At 42.7% G+C, this 17,902-nt stretch overlaps 1 protein-coding gene across 1 annotated transcript in view; it reads left to right on the plus strand.

Annotated features, from left to right (window-relative positions):
• gria4b (glutamate receptor, ionotropic, AMPA 4b) overlaps positions 1-17,902 on the plus strand; it is a 218,029-nt gene extending 200,127 nt beyond the window's left edge. The window contains exons 14-17 of the mRNA XM_037688243.1: positions 2,173-2,420; positions 5,582-5,696; positions 12,302-12,439; positions 17,036-17,902. Of these exons, the coding sequence (XP_037544171.1) occupies positions 2,173-2,420; positions 5,582-5,696; positions 12,302-12,439; positions 17,036-17,200 (666 nt within the window). The 3' untranslated portion in view covers positions 17,201-17,902. The remainder of the gene's footprint in view (positions 1-2,172; positions 2,421-5,581; positions 5,697-12,301; positions 12,440-17,035) is intronic.

The raw sequence follows: 17,902 nt of genomic DNA on the forward strand, positions 1-17,902 counted from the left end.
GGGAAGGCGCATACGTCTTTATTTTCCCCTCTATGGGTTAGAAAAGCCACAACGCACGATTTAGTCTGCCCCGACAAACAGTTTACAGTAAAGAAAAGTGAGGACGTGTACAACATTTTTCTTTCCGAGTCCAAATCTGAGAATTAGCGTTTAATTATTGGTTTTCAGTATAAACATGAGGTAGGCTTTAGTTCTGGTTCTGTGCTGGACTGCTCACAGGCTTTCAACTTGAATCAGTTTTTAATGAGAAATATGAGTAAAGAATGTTTAGAAACTGACTTTGAATGTTTCTGTTAAACCGTGCCTCAAAATGAGTTGTTGTTTGTGATTTTTAATAATGAAGAAAACTAAAATGTTCAGTTCTGTGCTAAAGTTTTCAAACAAGCCCTAGTTTCTTTAATTTTTCTTCCAAGCAGACAGACTTTCTTATGATCTTTTTAAATGGTCTCGATCAAGAGTTTCTGAAGGTCTTTCAAAAAGTATATTTATTTATTTTTGCACTTCAGCTTCATTTCTAGCCGTTGCATCTGAACACATACTGTGCAGCGTGCCTAAAATAGAGGAAAGTGAACAAATAAAAAACAAAATAATTTGTTTCAAGCCTAAAAAACACTGTCTGCAGCAGATGAAATATCTTAAGAGATGAACAAAACGCAGCGTCGACCTGAGAAATGTGTCATTCTTTAGCTAAACTTCGGTTTGTCAAGTTTTCAGCTCTTTAGGAATCACCTTGTTGAAGCTAAAATAATAATTTGTCTCTCAAACTGTGTTATCTTTGTTTTTAAAATAAATGTAACTAAATAAAAGTGGGGACAAACAGTGTTTTTGTAACAGGCTGGTGGTAACAAAGAGCCCGTTTGAACGTAGCGCTGGTGAAGAGTCTCAGTCGTCCAGGACACGTTCAATTTAAAAATATTCAAGACAAAAACAACTGGACTTTATTTGGAACAGAAGATGCTTTGCTTCTCATCCGAGGAGCTTTCTCAATTCAAAGAACAGAGAGTGTGGGGTTCGAGTCATAAAGCTGAGGTTAAATACATACATATGCAGATTACCCTGTCACTCCTCACAATCAACTTCAAGGTTCTTTATTGTCATTTGCATCACATGTGGTACATTAAGTAGAATGAAATTTTGTACTCGAGGTCCCAGTTACACCCCAAAAATAGTAAAAATACAGTATAAAGTATTACAAGAAACGGTATATAAGGATCTAAGATCTACGCTAAGCGAATGCTAAATGATACGCTAAACAATCTAAGATATTCACTAAGATATACGCTAAAAGATCTAGATATACGCTAATAATGTAAAATAATACGGTATATTAAACAGCAACCCCAACAGGAGTTTGTTAGGGTCTTTGTTAGTTTGACTCACAGATGGGCCACTCTGGTCACATGGATGAAATTCCTGATAGGAGTGAAAATGACTGGATATCAGGCCTAAAGTTCAAATCTGAGACATCCTCCTCTGTTTAAAGACAGTTTCTCTCGTTTTACATCGATAACTTCCTTCACCCCCCACTCAAACCATCTCTCTTCTCGGTCCAAAATGTGAGCATATGCATACGAGTGCATGTGAACCGCTGAGTCCAGGACAAGACTCGGATACCCAGTCATTTTCACACCTATCCGGAATTTTATCCATCTGACCAGAGTGGCCCATCTGTGAGTCAGACTAACAAAGACCCTAACGAGCCCCTATTGTGAGGAGTGACATGGCAATCTGCATACGTACCCCAACTTTATAGCTCGAACCCCACAGTCCCTGTTCTTTGAATTGAGAAAGCTCCTCGGATGAAAAGCAAAACATCTTGAACTTTTTTTGAATTCTACAGGAATAAAAGTTGGTGACAAAAACTGTGAAAGACCTTCAGAAACCGTGAAGGAACTGTACGAGAAAATCTGGCTGCTCAGAAGCAAAGTTTAGACTTTTTACAAACCAAGACAAATAAAATGTAAACCGTCAACACGTTCGAACCTTTGACTGCCAACGTGCTCATCATCGTGTTAGTGTTACCGTCTCAGAGCACAGTAAGACTTCCAGACCCTGCACCACCGCAGGAATTAGATATTAGATAGTCCTGCTGATACTTTGAAAAGTTTTGTGTGTTTTCTCCATCTCTCACACATCTACCTTCTGAACCTCCAACCCCATCAAACCCAACAGCGGTCCAAGATTGCCGTCTACGAGAAGATGTGGGGCTACATGAAGTCCGCCGAACCTACAGTCTTCACCAAGACCACGGCGGAAGGGGTGGCGCGGGTCCGCAAGTCCAAAGGGAAATACGCCTTCCTGTTGGAGTCCACTATGAACGAGTACACAGAGCAGCGCAAACCCTGCGACACAATGAAAGTCGGAGGCAACTTGGACTCCAAAGGCTACGGCGTAGCCACACCCAAGGGTTCACAGTTAAGGTGGGTGGAATAGTGTAACAATATGTTCTACGTGTTGTTATGGTATTCCACCTTCCCTGGTGTGCCGCCTTTCTATCTGTCTCCACTTGCTGCTCGACGTGGGAGGGCGTTCTATGTTCGTTTTAGGACAGCTTTTGGACGTTTGTGTTTGTTGCATGCACGTGGAGCTGCGTGGTGACGGTGCAGGGGTGGTTCTTGTGTCATTTTCCTTCCCTTACAGCTCTTCACACGAGGTAACTCCCTGTGCTTGTGCTTGCTGTTTGGGCAGACGCGTTTGAACGGGCATGCTGGAAGCTTTAAACTCCATCCATCTGAAAGCGTAGATGTCCTGCATTTTATGTACAGAACGTAATGAGCTGGTGCCAGTTCAGCTTTATGTCACGGTTGACTGTTTTGTGATGTTTTTCTTAACTTCTAGTTGAGTTCTGGGAGCCGTTTGAATGCCCAGCCCTCGGTGACCACGGCCGTCTACACACCGGGCGCAGGGTACGGTGAAATTACTGTGGGGAGCTGCACGTTAAATCTGCGCCCTCATCGATCAAACCCTGTCAGCACGGCCTCGCGGATCAGAATGGATGAATGCACTAAAGGCAACGTTAGACGTTCGCGAGCTTTGAAATGACTTGCACATAAATTTATTCCTACTTAGGCATGAGGACATCATTTCACAATAAGGACAGAGCTTTTCAGTGATGGCTCAAAGCAACTCTGCGTAATAAACAAATTTAGAGCAACATCATCGATCAGAAGAGTTTAGACTGCGCCAAGAAGCCGTTTCTGCTCGTCTTTACAACCAGTTAGTTCCAGCTCCTCCTCTCAGACTACAGTTTAACTACTGGTAGTTTTCTGTAAATTCCTCTCCCAGCGAAGGCTGGTTTGACTTTCTCCCAGGCTGGTGCCGGTTTTCAGGCGCTGCTTTGACCAGAAGGAGTCCCTGACAGATCACGGTAGTCCTCTCCTCCACCGTGTTGTTGTTTTGTTTTTATTTATTGGGAGGGTTGTTGTTTTCTGTCAGCCACTTGTCTGGATATCAGCGAGGAAACCCAGCAGCAGCGTGCAGCGCCCGTTGGTCCAGGCTGTGCACTCGCACGGCTCCACCTTCAACTTCTCCATCTTTGAACTGAGTTATTAGCTGCGCTGCTCTGTGTCTTTTAATCCGCTCCCATTTGCTGAATGTTTTAAAGTTTTGTTAGTTTTGTTTTTTATATCGATGCAAGTCAATTAAAGAAAAGATCAAAACGCACACTGAGACAAATCTCTCCTCGTTAGACTCCTGCCAAACATTTCTACAGAACCCCTCGAGGGAAGAACATTTAATTATAATTATCTTTCTTTTGTTGAAATAAAGGCTTTTAAAGGATATTCCTGCCCGTCCATCAGGATGTTTGAGGGAAGTTTAATGTTCATAAATCCTCTGATATGCTTCATGAACAGGAACACTTTGTTTTTAAGACGCTTTGGGTCTGATGCCAGTTTAAAACAAAACTTTAAATTTCGTCATTTGCTTTCTGTTCTGAGCGGTCGCTTGTTTTTAAATGTTCGGTATAAATAAATTGGATTTGATTCTGTACGTCGAAGCTGCCAACAACTTCAGATGTGATGTTTTATCGCCAAAGAAAGTCCAGAATCTCTTTTCAGGCCTTAGAAAGTAAATAAGTCAAACTCTAAAGTTAATTCATGAATTTAAACTGAACAAAATAAATCTTCAGCTCGATGAAACAGGTTTATATTTTATTTATTGTACTTTTGTCCACATATGTATGATGTTGTAAAGGGGGCCACCATCACCCCCACAGACTAAAATCATTGAAGGAAGCAGATAAAGATAATTAAACTCACAAAAATGAAGAAATTAATAAATTTTTAATGTATAGGTTTAGTTATTAAAGCACCTTTAACACTTTTTTTATGATTTTGTACCAAAACTTGTTTATGTTAGGCTTTTTAAACGCTCATCTGTTTTTATGAAGCCTACTTTAAGTTTAGGAAACAAATCTGTTGTGGTTTATGCAAAGGAAGCAAACTTTTCAGATTAAGAAACAACGGTTTGTCTGGATTAAGACAACAAAACCTTCATCGTTACTTTTAAGAAACGGTTCATTGCGTTTAGGAAACGAGACGACTTAATTAGGTTTAGAAATAAAATAGTTTAGGTTTAGGAAACAAACTTGCTTACGTTTTAAAAGAACATGTTTCGGATTAGGCGTTAAAACCATTGTGTTAAAATAAATTAACATTAAAACGGACTCCAACAATGTTCAGTCAGGTCATTTATACGTTTTTTTTTTTCTTGCTGAGACGTTTCGTCCTTCATCCAAAGGACTTCTTCAATCGGAGGAGCCCCAAAACAAACTAATTTCCACCAACAACATACTCCAAAGTGGTTCAAAACACCAAAGTTCATGCTCAATATATTTTTTATACCTGGATTAATGAGCATGAACTTTGGTGTTTAGAACCACTTTGGCATGACTGTCTCAGAGGAGTTGACGGGGGAGAGGGTGGGCCCCGGAGGCCATCTTAGCACCAGCAAACTGTTTTTTTTTTCCACTTTGGAGTATGCTGTTGGTGGAAACCAGTTTGTTTGGAGGCTCCTCAAATTGAAGAAGTCCTTTGGATGAAAGATGAAACGTCTCAGCAGAAAAATAAACCTTCCAGATTGTACCTGACTGAACATTGTTGGATTTGTACCTGGATTATTGAGCATGGACTTTGGTGTATTAAAATTTACTCTTTGATGCTTATGAACATATTTAAATATTTTTGTTCTGCAACAGCCTTCAGCTGTTAACACTTTATTAATTACTGTAATGAAAAATCACAGTGAGGTGAAAGGCATCCTTTAGAGTTAAAATACTCATTTAAAGATGACATCAGTGTGGTACTCTGTGTGGTTTTAAGTGTTAAACAGTAAGAATGTGTTTTAAAATCGGACTTCCTGAAATTTCAAGTTTCGTGTCATTCAGCCACGTTTCCCCTCAAACGAGAGAGATTTGTGTTCACTGTGTATTTGGGTCTTTTGAATGGGATTAACACACTTTTCCACCCTTGTCCCTTTACTGCTACTCCTCCCTCCCCCTGTCCCCTTTTTTCTTCCTCCCCTCCCAAATTGGACAGCATACTCACCCCCCTCTCACCAAATATGTTTTATCGTTTTCAAGAAGTGCAGTTAACCTGGCAGTGTTAAAACTCAATGAGCAAGGCCTGTTGGACAAATTGAAAAACAAGTGGTGGTACGACAAAGGAGAATGTGGCAGCGGAGGCGGTGGCGAGAAGGTTAGCCGCAATGTCGCTATGCCCATGTGACCTTGATGTGGGTAGAAGAGAAATGTTTGTCGGTAACAGGAGCATCTGCCGGGTCGATCCTCAAAGGAACGCAGATCATTTGGGCACTTTTAACCTACCGAGTACTGTTGAAGCAAAAATATTTGCTGTTCTGCTCGTAATGTGGCTGGTGAACGGTCCTAAGCGTGACTGTGACTGTAGATGATAGTAACCCTGATTTGGGTGCAGCTATGAGCCAATAGTTCTGGTTCGGCGGTACAAAAATCCTTGGTTGTTGAGAGAAAGGTCCCGGCAGTATGTGCCCGTTCCCAAATAAAGCGATGCAGCCGGGGTCCCACATATATGTCTGTTCGCTCTGCCCGTCCCAATAAACCCAAACCAGTAGTCTCGGTCAAACGGGCGAAGAGACATGTAACTCAAGTGGGGCCCCTTTCTGGCTTCGTCACTTTGTGCAGAGTACTGAGTGCTCTTGTTGGGCTTCTTCTGACTGAATAACATAAAATAACATGTCCTATGATGTTATTTATGTTATTTCCCCCCACCCCACCCTTCCCTGTCCCCCATGATTTGAAGAACGCCCGTAAACCTTGCCGTATTGAAACTGAGTGAAGCAGGAGTCTTAGACAAACTGAAAAACAAATGGTGGTACGATAAAGGGGAGTGTGGACCCAAGGACTCTGGAAGTAAGGTCAGTCTCCACCAGCCTGGGAGCCTCCCCTCCTCTCTTTGTCTCTGTGCACACTTGTGTCGCGCTGGCAGCGCTGTTGTGTTATTACAGCAGAAAGAGCCGGTGACATACATGCAGGTAGAGGCTTGACCTGAGGGATACAGCATGACAGAAACGAGGCATGAACACGACTTGTATCTCGACAGCAGCTAGTCTTTGTGTTGCAACGCCAGATAGAAGCTCACACGTTAGCCGTCACCACAGACCGGTCCCAAGGCATGTTCAGTGTTCCCACAGGGTGTTTGCCTTAGCTGTAGCAGCACACTCAGGACTGACGGACACGGTCGATGCACTGCAGCATGAAGAAAGTTACCACACTTTAAACAACGCAGCATGAACCTCCTACGTTAGCGGTCTCTATTTAGTCAGATCCGGGCAGCGCAGGGAACACACGCCATCATCTGCAAATGGGAATACGCATGAGAGGCGATTGTTTTGTGGCAAGAAGTCATGAGCCGAATGTGCCAGATTTATTAGAGAGGGATTAACCGCAGGTAGGAGCTCAAATACGAGGCGTCGGTTTGAATTAAAGGAGGAGTCAGAAGGTGAAGTTGAAAAACAAGAAGTTTGATTAAACATGGGGAAATAAACAAATGACCAAAACAGATTTTCTCACTTACCTCAAGTTAGCAGATATAAACAATATCCTATTGTTTGATCCTATTGTATAGGGTAGGATCCTATACAATAGGATCAAACAATAGGATAAAGCGTAAAGTGACATGATTATACAGTGAGGAAAATAAGTATTTGAACACACTGTGACTTTACAAGTTCTCTCACTTAGAAATCATGGAGGCGTCTGAAATTTTCATCTTAGGTGCATGTGCACTGTGAGAGACATAATCTAAAAAAAACAATCCAGAAATCACAATGTATGATTTTTTAATAATTTATTTGTGTGTTACTGCTGCAAATAAGTATTTGAACACCTGTGAAAATCAATGTTAATATTTGGTACAGTATCTTTGTTTGCAGTTACAGAGGTCAAAGGTTTCCTGTAGTTTTCCACCAGGTTTACTGCAGCAGAGATTATGGACCCTTCCTCCACAGATCTTCTCTAGATCAGCAGGTTTCTATGCCGTCGCTGAGAAACACGGAGTTTGAGCTCCCTCCAAAGATTTTCTACAGGGTTTAGGTCTGGAGACTGGCTAGTCCACTCCAGAACCTTGATCTGCTTCTTACGGAGCCACTCCTTGGTTCTCCTGGCTGTGTGCTTCGGGTCATTGTCATGTTGGAAGACCCAGCCACGACCCATCTTCAATGTTCTAACTGAGGTGAGGAATCAGCCCAGAACTACACGGGAGGAGCTGGTCCATGAGCTGGCACCACTGTTTCCATGGTTACTGTGGGTAACACACTAAGACGTCATAGTTTAACATCATGCATGGCACGGAGGGTTCCCCTGCTTAAATCAGCACACGTCCAGGCCCGTCTTCAGTTTGACCATGACCATTTGGATGATCCAGAGGAGTCATGGGAGAAAGTTCTGTGGTCAGATGAGACCAAAATAAAACTTTCTGGTCTTAATTCCACTTGTTGTGTTGGGAGGATGAAGAATGATGAGTACCATCCCAAAAACACCATCCCTACTGTGAAGCATGGGGGTGGAAGCATCATGCTTTGGGGGTGTTTTTCTGCACATGGGACAGGACGACTGCACTGTATTAAGGAGAGGATGACCGGGGCCATGTAGTGAGAGATGTTGGGGAACAACCTCCTTCCCTTTCTTAGGATCATTGATCCGTCACGAGGTGAGATCTTGCATGGAGCCCCAGTCCCAGGGAGATTGACAGTCATGTTCAGCTTCTTCCATTTTCTAATAATTGATCCAACAGTTGATCTTTTTTCACCAAGCTGCTTGGCAATTGCTCCGTAGCCCTTTCCAGCCTTGTGGAGGTCTACAATTTTGTCTCTGGTGTCTTTGGACAGCTCTTTGGTCTTAGCCATTTTAGTAGTTGGAGTCTTACTGATAGCACGGTGGCGCAACTGGCAGAGCTGCTGCCTCTCAGCGAGCAGGTCCCTGGTTCAAACCCCGGTCCAGGGGCCTTTCTGGGTGGAGTTTGCATGTTCTCTCCGTGCATGCGTGGGTTTTCTCCGGGTACTCCGGTTTCCTCCCACAGACCAAAAACATGCATGTTAGGCTGATTGGTAACTCTAAATTGTCCCTAGGTGTGAGTGAGAGAGTGAATGTTTGTTTGTCTCGTTTGTCTCTATGTGGCCCTGTGATGGACTTGCGACCCGTCCAGGGTGTACCCCGCCCCTCGCACAGTGATTGCTGGACATGGGCACCAGTGACCCCCGTGACCCAAAATGGAATAAGCGGGTAAAGAAAATGGATGGATGGATGGATGGAGTCTTACTGATTGTGTGGGGTGGACAGGTGTCTTTATGCAGCTAACAACCTCAAACAGGTGCTTCTAATTTAGAATAATAAGTGGAGGTGGACATTATAGAGGCGGACTAACAGGTCTTTGAGGGCCAGAACTGTTGCTGATTAGCAGGTGTTTAAATACTGATTTGCAGCAGTAACACACAAATAAATTATCAAAAAAAATCATACATTGTGATTTCCGGATTTTCAATTTTTTTCAGATTATGTCTCTCACAGTGCACATGCACCTAAGGTGAAAATTTCAGACCCCCCTCGCGGCGTGTTCAAATACTTATTTTCCTCAGTATGTATGAATAACGGGAAGGTAGTCATCAAAGTTTAGTCCGATGGTTTGGCCCATTTGTCATCAGCATGATCGGTTACATCATGGGGCGGCTGTGGCTGAGTGTTTAGAGCAGTCGTCCTCCAATGCAAGAGTTGGGGGTTTGATTCCACAAGCAGTCACATACCTAAGTGTCTCTGGGCAAAGAACCCCTCGTTGCCTCCGATATGTGTCCCATCAGTGTATGAATGTGATAAAGCTCTGACTAATCTTTGTATAGATCTAGTAGAGTGCTGTATGAATGAGTAAACGAGGTGTTGTAAAGCACTTTGAGTGTCTTGATACGACAGAAAGGCACAATACAAGTACAGTCCATTTACCATTCACAGCTGCAGCGTTTAACCACACTAAACATTGACCGTGTTAAATATGTTGGGCTTATTTGAACTCTTAAAAAAGATTATTGTTCTTCTCAAACCACTCCTCCAATCAGGATGACTCCACATTTTAAACCACGTTTTTTAATACCCCTGTTGAAAGGCGTATTCTGGTGTAGTCTCCGTCCGTAAACTTCCTCTTGTCCCGCCCTCAACTTCTGATCCGCAAAATATAATTTAATAAAACTTCATACACATAATCATCATCACCAGACTGAGTGTCTTATACACTGTTCATCACCCCAGTTTCAAGGTCAAAGTTAACACAAGGTAATTGCTTGTCCGGGCCATAACTTCTAAACCTCACAAGGTAATTTAAAGAAACTTGATGCACATTTGTCCCAACGCCACACAATCTTTTCATCACCCAAGCTTAAAGGTCAAGGTCACAAATCAAGATCAAAGGTCCTACAAGGTCTTTGCTTGTCTAGGCCTTTGCCATAGATTGCTGTATGTTTGTTGACAGGCGTATTATTTATTTATTCACCTTTATTTAACCAGGCAAGTCCCGTTGAGGACACGGATCTCTTTTGCAAGCGAGGCCTGGGCCTGAAAACAGCCCAACATGCATGTTTGTGTGAGGCAATAGCGCTAACCACTGAGCCACCGTGCTCCTGTATAATATGACGTATGTGGTACTCTTGTTGAAGAAGTTTTAACTAAAATTATTCACAGGTGATTATTAAACCTGTGTATTTCTAGAGTCAGAGCTGTTGCTAATAAAATACTTTAATGTCCCGATTAAGATTTTTGTTGTCACCAATACTAGGTCTCAATCTGACAGATTATTTTAACTTTCTTTTTGCAACGCAGACCAAATACTTAGATTACTGTCGGTACATTAAAGTTATTAAAATCAGAGCTTGACACCTCAATAGCTCTACATTGTGGTAAAAAAAAAAGGGTTCTTGTTGCGTCTGTGGTTGTTTTTTAAATTATGTTATTATTATTAAAGTACATTTTCATCCTTGAAAAATATATCAGGTGATGGCAAACATTTTTATACAATGTTATGTATCGTCAAGAGGATGTACTGTAACTCCAACAGCGCTAAAGGGTGTTAAAAATCTAAATTCTTGTCTGGTGGAGGTTAAAGTTGCTCCCTCCACTCACCAGGATCCATCACTGGCGCTGCCTCAGACAAGAAAATCTTCTACAATGCAACTCCCACCTACTTGAACATGTTGCACCAAAAACATTAAGGTTTACTCGGATCCTATGTTCAACTGCAGCCCATAAAAACACTCATTTTGAAAACTAGAACTATTTTGCTATTCAAATCCCTCGGCAACACGGGACATCGGTGTACCGCTTGTTTCACTTGTTCGAGTCTTACAATTTATAGAGAAATTTACCGGCAACAAATTTTCCTCAGTATGACGAACTAAACGAAGTGCTCTAAACAGAATGAATTCAAACTGTACTGAAGGCAAATCTATAACCAGGAGATCAAAAGTTACTTTAAAATTTGGTGGCAACTAGGGCTGAACCATTTTAGAAAATATTCGAATTGCGATTTTATTTTTTATCTCAATATTGCGATTTAATATGATTATTTTTCAATGATCACAAGCAACAAATCATCTGTTTCTGTTGCAACAACCTCCACAGTTTTCAGCTCCGCTACAAATGTTTCTACATTTTTTTGTGTAGCTCCACAGAAACTTGGCTAAAATGTGCACGAGGGCGTTCTGTACAACTTATCCATTGTGTTTACCAAAGCTGTAAACCCAGGCTTGGTCACTGTATTAATGTGCATCATGTCTTTCACTATGAATTTTGTTATTGCTCGAGTTATTTCCACGTGCCGTTTTGAATTATGTTCATTCAGATTAAAACCTTTGAACAGTTCGGTCAGTGATCCCGTCGGCTCGTACGTTGCTGACTCGAAGTTGAAGCACCGGTCGTTGGTATTCTAGTCATGCAACTATCGTAAATGGCTTTGTGGTGTTTTTTAAGTGTTGATAAAGATTCATGGTGTTACCTCGAGAGGCAGCAAGGCAGGTTCTGCACAGCACGTGTCGTTGCTCAGTGTCTTCTTTTTTAAAGCCAAAATAATTCCAAACAACGGACGTGCTGCTGCTCTTTGGTACCAAACTTTCAGATGTATCAGCTTCTGTCGAGTCCGACGTCATTGTGCAACCAGTTAAAGTGCAGTGGTGACTTCTCCCGCTCTCTGCTCTGCTTTGCTCCGCTGACTCGCAAGTCACGTGACCAGATCACGTGACCAGTCAAATTGCAGCCTTTGCGATTAGAAAATCTTGTTTTATCATATCGCAATATTATTGCAAATACAATTAATTGTTCAGCCCTAGTGCCAATGGTGAAATCGTAGATTATGGTGCCTAATATCAGTCAATATCTGTGACACTAGGGGTAAGTGAGAAAACGTTTTTTTGTAATTAGTTGACCCCCCTGCCGCCCTTGAGTTAAAATGACCCACGAGGCTTCAGTCTCATGAGGCCTCATGGGTCATTTTGACCCAAGGCCAACAGGAGGGTCAAACAGCTTTTTTATAGTTTGACGGGATTTAGTTGATATTGTTAGTAAACTGTGAATTGATTGACAGCATGGCTCCAGACTGCAGTGCTGAAGTGAGCTGACAGGTTGGGGGGCGGGGGTGGTGTAGTTAGAAGTAGATCAGTTCAGTGCCTTTGTGTATGCATGACGTATATCTGAAGAGATGTTATCCATTTTTACCCTGTCTGATGTATATTTATTGATGGCGTGTTGCCCCTTTCTGACTTTTTGTTCCTCTCGCCCCGCCGGCTATAGGACAAGTCGTCCCAAGCCCTCAGCCTGAGCAACGTGGCGGGGGTCTTCTACATCCTGGTCGGGGGCCTGGGTCTGGCAATGCTGGTGGCCCTCATCGAGTTCTGCTACAAGTCGCGCAACGAGGCCAAGAGAATGAAGGTGGAAGCCCAGTCCTCATCCCCGTCCCAGTCCCAACACCCCCATTCTCACCACTGCTGCTACTTCTGTCGCTCAGGCAGTCCCCGTCATAACCCAGAGCCTAGCCAAAGCCAGACCCCCAGGCCCAGCGGCGGTGGCCACAACTTAGCCGAGTTTAGTGAGGTTTTCAATGGGTATGGCAGCGACGGGGAGGCTGATAAGATGTAGATGGGGGATTTCCTAGACGGTCCACCCAAACCTTTGCTCTCCCTTCACTAGCTCCCTGCACAGAGACTGTAAGTGAACCCGCTCACATCATGTCCGTGTAGCTTCACCGTGTTCAGTGACTGTGGTGACCAGTGGCAAAACGCTTCCCACTTCTGTGTCCTATTCGCTCACTTTATGCTCGTGTGACGTCCCAGTCTGCGTTTGGTATTTTCCTCAGCGTGACAGGAAGTGGTGACATCAAACTGCTTCACAGCTTCGTGTGGCTGCATAGGCTGGCCCTCATTCATCATACAGAGACCTGATTTCCTGCCAAAAACCAAACCTGCATCGCTCCGAGCTCAGGCCCCGTCCACACAGAAACAAAATTGCATTTCAAAGCATCCAAAGCCGTTTTTAAAAATGGTTTTCGGGGTGAAAATGTCTAGAATGGCCACCCTTGTGTTTTTGTGTAGACAGCAAAAATGCAATTTTTTGAAAACAGTGATGTAAAAGTCATACTTCCTGCTTCAATCATGACCCCAGGCCTCGATAAATGTTACATTACAGTATTGACAGAATGCATGCTTCCCATTGCGTTGAACGTCGGCTCAACTACAACCTTCATAATCGGAATTGCTTCAATGAACGGATAAGACTGAGTAGAGCGAAGAACAACAACAAAAAACTATTACACCAAATGATCCAAGGCCAAAAAGGCTTTTATCGGTTTACTGAACATTTTCTGTCAACAATATTAAAAAGAAATCAAAGTTTGTTTTGGCCAGGACAATTTATATTTCATAAGAAATCCAACAGCAGCACTCCTGGGAAGAGTACAAACCAAACAGCAGCAGAAAAGCTGCTGAAAGTGGAAATTATATTTCCGCTTTTCTGCATTGACCACGCCCACTTCAGATTCCTGATCAATCACACAATTATTAGATGCCACACCGGAAAAAAATTAACTTAAATGACGTTGAACTGCAAGAACTCCCATACCAGGGTCGCAGGGGACAAAATGACATCATTATTTTCTCACAGCCCTGAGACAGAAAACACTTAGCAGGTTGACGCTCCACGCCTTGTTTCCTGTTTTTTTGTAGCCGAGTTCAGAAACTCTGCCACAGGTCAGGCATCGTTAGTTCAGCATTTTGGGTCATTTCCTGTTTTCCCACGTGAATTGACAGCATTTCTTGAAATGTTGCCATGTTTACAAAGATACTTTTAAAAATGACAAATAAACACTGTTTTGGAAAAACAGCGTTTCCGTGTGGACATGGCCCTAGTCGCAGTAAAATATTTTTTTATTGAAAATCTCCGTAAAAGCAAAGAGTTCCCAACAAAAATTTATAAACGATAAATTCAAGAGACGCATACTTTTAAATAAGTGTTAGTTTTAACACATTTTAAAGAAAAAACATGATAAATGAGGACCAACGATTTACCTGTCTACACACCTGTGAGTACACGTCATTAAACCACTGAGCATCCGTTCACCTCACGTCTCCTCTGACCCCTAAAACACCGCGGTTTCACTTTGAAGCCGTCTTTGTTCTTGTGAGACCCTCAAGACACTCGAGCGCAAACATCTCAATATTGAAGGCTGTAGCTTGGAGACTTCAACGTCTTTAATCTGTTGATTGAACTAAAAGCCACAGGAGAAAATTAATTTTTAAAACTGGTCTGGGTTACAAAAACAAAAAGCTCTGTCTGATTAATTCAGGCACATCGTAGCACAAACCGATCCCTAACCCTCGCACTGAGACCTTATAGACCAGCGTTTCCTACAGGTCTTTGAGTTTTGGGGTTTTCAGATATCTGTCCTCAGTCGGTGTTTATCTGTGTTCACCATCAGCTTCCCTGTTCTCCCTGCAGCCGTCACTCTGTGCAACTCGCTGATGTTAGTCTGGGGCTGAATCGCTATCAAAGTGTTTCTGGACTGGATAAATGTTGATTTGACTTTAGATCTAGCTTTTGGTTTTGCAGATTGGAGTTCCTTCAAAGGTTTTGGGAGGCACAAGCTTTGTGGCAAAAAAATTTTAAAAAAAATTATTGTTAGAGAAGCTTCAGTTTGTCTCGTTTACGTTTGAGCCAAATTAAACTCAAAAATAAGAATCTGAATAAATTTTTGTTTTATAAAATAAATTGGAAAATTTTAGTTGTCAAGTATGACGGAGCTTTAGGATCACGCTAAGAAAAAAAAAGCCATAAAATTACGAGAATAAAATCATACGAGACTTTTTGCAGCTCTTGTTTTTGTTTTCTTTCCCACAAGTCGGATCTACAATGTGACCTGTCAATCAATCCAGTAGGCGTGTCAGCAAATGACCAATCCGAAGCTAAAAGAGTTGTAACATCTGAACTCCGACAGGATAAAGCAGAGTTTACCTCATTTTAACTGGTAAAATGAAGAATGTTGAGCATCTTGTTGAGTTATACTTTGGTATTGGTTTTAAAATAAGCAGATAGTTAATCTGTGAGCACATCCACATCAGATTATCAGTATCAGGCTTTGAACCTGCTTACAGCGAGTTGGTAGCTCTGATGGGCTGCAGCACAGCTCTGCAGGTAAGGAACATTTAGCTTCGGATTGGTCATTTGCTGACACGCCTACTGGATTGATTGACAGGTTGTGTCGTGGATCTGACTCGTGGAAAAATAAACGAGCTGCCAAAAAAAAAAAAAAAGTCTTGTACACATTAATTCTCGTAAATATTCTACTTTATTTTCGTAATTTTATGGCTTTTATTTTTTTTCTTAGCATGGCTCTAAAGCTCCGTCGTAGTTTTTAAATATTAAGGGGTAAAAAAGTGACCTCGAGATTCATCTCTATTTGCGGATGATGTGGTCCTGTTGGCGTCATCGTGCCGTGTTCTTCGACCGTCACTGGAGCGGATCGCAGCCGAGAGTGAAGCGGCTGGGACCAGGATCAGCACCTTTAAATCCGAGGCCGTGGTCCTCGGTCAGAGAAGGGGGGACTGCCCTGTCCAGGTTGGGGGTGAGGTTCTGCCTCGAGTGGAGGAGTTCAAGTATCTCGGGGTTTTGTTCACGAATGAGATCAACAGATGGATCGGTGCAGCTTCCACAGTATTGCTTACTGTTCCGGGTCGTTGTGGTGAAGAGGGAGCTGAGCTGTAAGGTGAAGCTCTCTGTTCACCAGTCGGTCTACAGTCCTCTGACCTATGGTCACAAACTTTGAGCAGTAGATACATTGGGTCAAAATGAGTTTCCTCTGCAGGGTAGAGAAGTTCAGTTCTCCAGGAGGAACTCAGAGTAGAACCGCTGCTCCTCCACATCCAGAGGAGCCAGTTGAGGTGGTCCAGGCATCTGACCCTGGACGCCTCCCTAGGGAGGTGTTCCAGGCGTGTGCAGCTGGGAGGACACCCAGGACACGCTGGACAGACGGTCTCTCAGCAGGACTGGAGGTCCTCCCAGAAGAAGTGGCTGTGTAGATGTCTGGGCCTCCCCGATCAGGCTGCTGCCCCCGTGACCCGAACCCAGAAGAAGTGAGAGAGAACGGAAGGATGGAAGTCTTTCAGGCTAACGTTGGAAAAGAAAAATAATCTGAGTAACCAGTCTCTAGTTTATTACTTTTAAACTTCACAAGTTGGTCTCCATAAAATAAACATTTACAGTCCGTATATTAAAAACCTTTTTTTCAAATTACAATGTAGTTGTAGTTTGAAGCAGAGAGCTCTGATTTAGTTGCAGCACAGCCTTCGTGTTCGTTTTCAGGATTTCCCCCCTTCAGACCTTTAAAGTGATAGTTCAGATTTTTAAGTGGGGTTCTGTGGAAAAGTTGTGAACATTTAATATCCTGTTGGTCGTAGCAGCTCTGAACGACCTCAGCTTGGAGAAGGTTTCGTTCTAGTGGAAACAACGAGCAGGAACATCCTAATGTTTCGACCAGAATAACGACGTAATGTGAAAAAAAATGATGCAGATGTGAATAAATGTGCAGGAACTACGATCAGTTTTTCTTCTTGTCGCTGTAAAACGACAACACCCGCCTTTAGTCTCACCTCAGCTCAGATTAGTTCAACAATCTGGTCAAAACTAAACTTATTTTTCAAACCGAGCGTTTTCTACAACAGGTAAGATATTCTTTAACTTTTCTACAAAACCCTGCATCAAAATATCAGCTCCGACCGTTTTCAGATTTATGCTTCACTTAAAGTGACGTAATGATTTTAATAAATCAAGTTGAGACAAATCAGACTAGTTGAAGCTAAAACATAAAAACGAAGAGAAAAAAAAGATGGTTCTTTTGTTGGAGGAGCAGTTTCTGTAATAAATAATTAGGATTTTTACGCGGACCTCCACAAAGCAGCAGTTTGAAGGAACTCCGATCTGCAACGTTTTCTCATCTCGGTCCGCTTCGAACCCAAACGTGTCTCTGTTTCTCCTCAGCTGACGTTCACAGAAGCCATGAGGAACAAGGCCCGTCTGTCCATCACGGGCAGCGTGGGGGAGAACGGCCGAGTGCTGACGCCCGACTGTCCCAAGGCCGTCCACGCCGGGCCCCCCATCCGCCAGAGCTCCGGCCTGGCCCTGGTCTCCTCTGAGCTTCCTTGAAAACCAAAAACCTCTCAAGTGCCTTAAAGCGACGACGACGAAAGACGATCCACAAGAAGCGAGAAGAACCGGGCCTCAGCAGACGGGGTCTCCTCCGGTACCGTTAGAGGGGCTTCCCTCTGAAACCCGAGGAACAACGGCCATGTTTTTATTTTACCGAAGAGTTCTCTCCTGAAAGAGAAATATCACGAGATGTGACGAAGAGGAGGAATCTGTAAACTTGAACCTGCACATCGACTGAGCTGTGATGAAAAGAATCAAAGACAAGAACTGAGGTTGTCGTCACCAGAGACCAGACTCTGGGAGCGACGCCGTGACCGAAAAATATTTGTATTCATAAAAACTTCTATTGAATATATGAGCAAACATAGAATACTGTGAAAAACTAGTAAATATGTATATTCTGACAAAAACCTCTAGCTGTACATAGACTGCTTGCTTTTTAAACACATGTAAATAAATATTGTAGTGAACATAAAGTTCTTTTCTAAAAAAAATATATATAAATCATCTTTTAATATTTGATTCATCGCAATAATAAAAAAGGACGATGCCACTTGAAGGAGCCGGCGTTGAACTCACCTGTATTATAAACTCAATGTGAAGGGTATCCACTGCCCACATCTGATACCTGTTGCATTACAAATTAAGATTATAATCTACGATGAATGTTGATTAGCTCCACCCCCAATCCTTAATCCA

This window comes from Nematolebias whitei, chromosome 14, assembly GCF_014905685.2.
Source record: "Nematolebias whitei isolate Nwh7 chromosome 14, NemWhi1, whole genome shotgun sequence".
Taxonomy (NCBI): domain Eukaryota; kingdom Metazoa; phylum Chordata; class Actinopteri; order Cyprinodontiformes; family Rivulidae; genus Nematolebias; species Nematolebias whitei.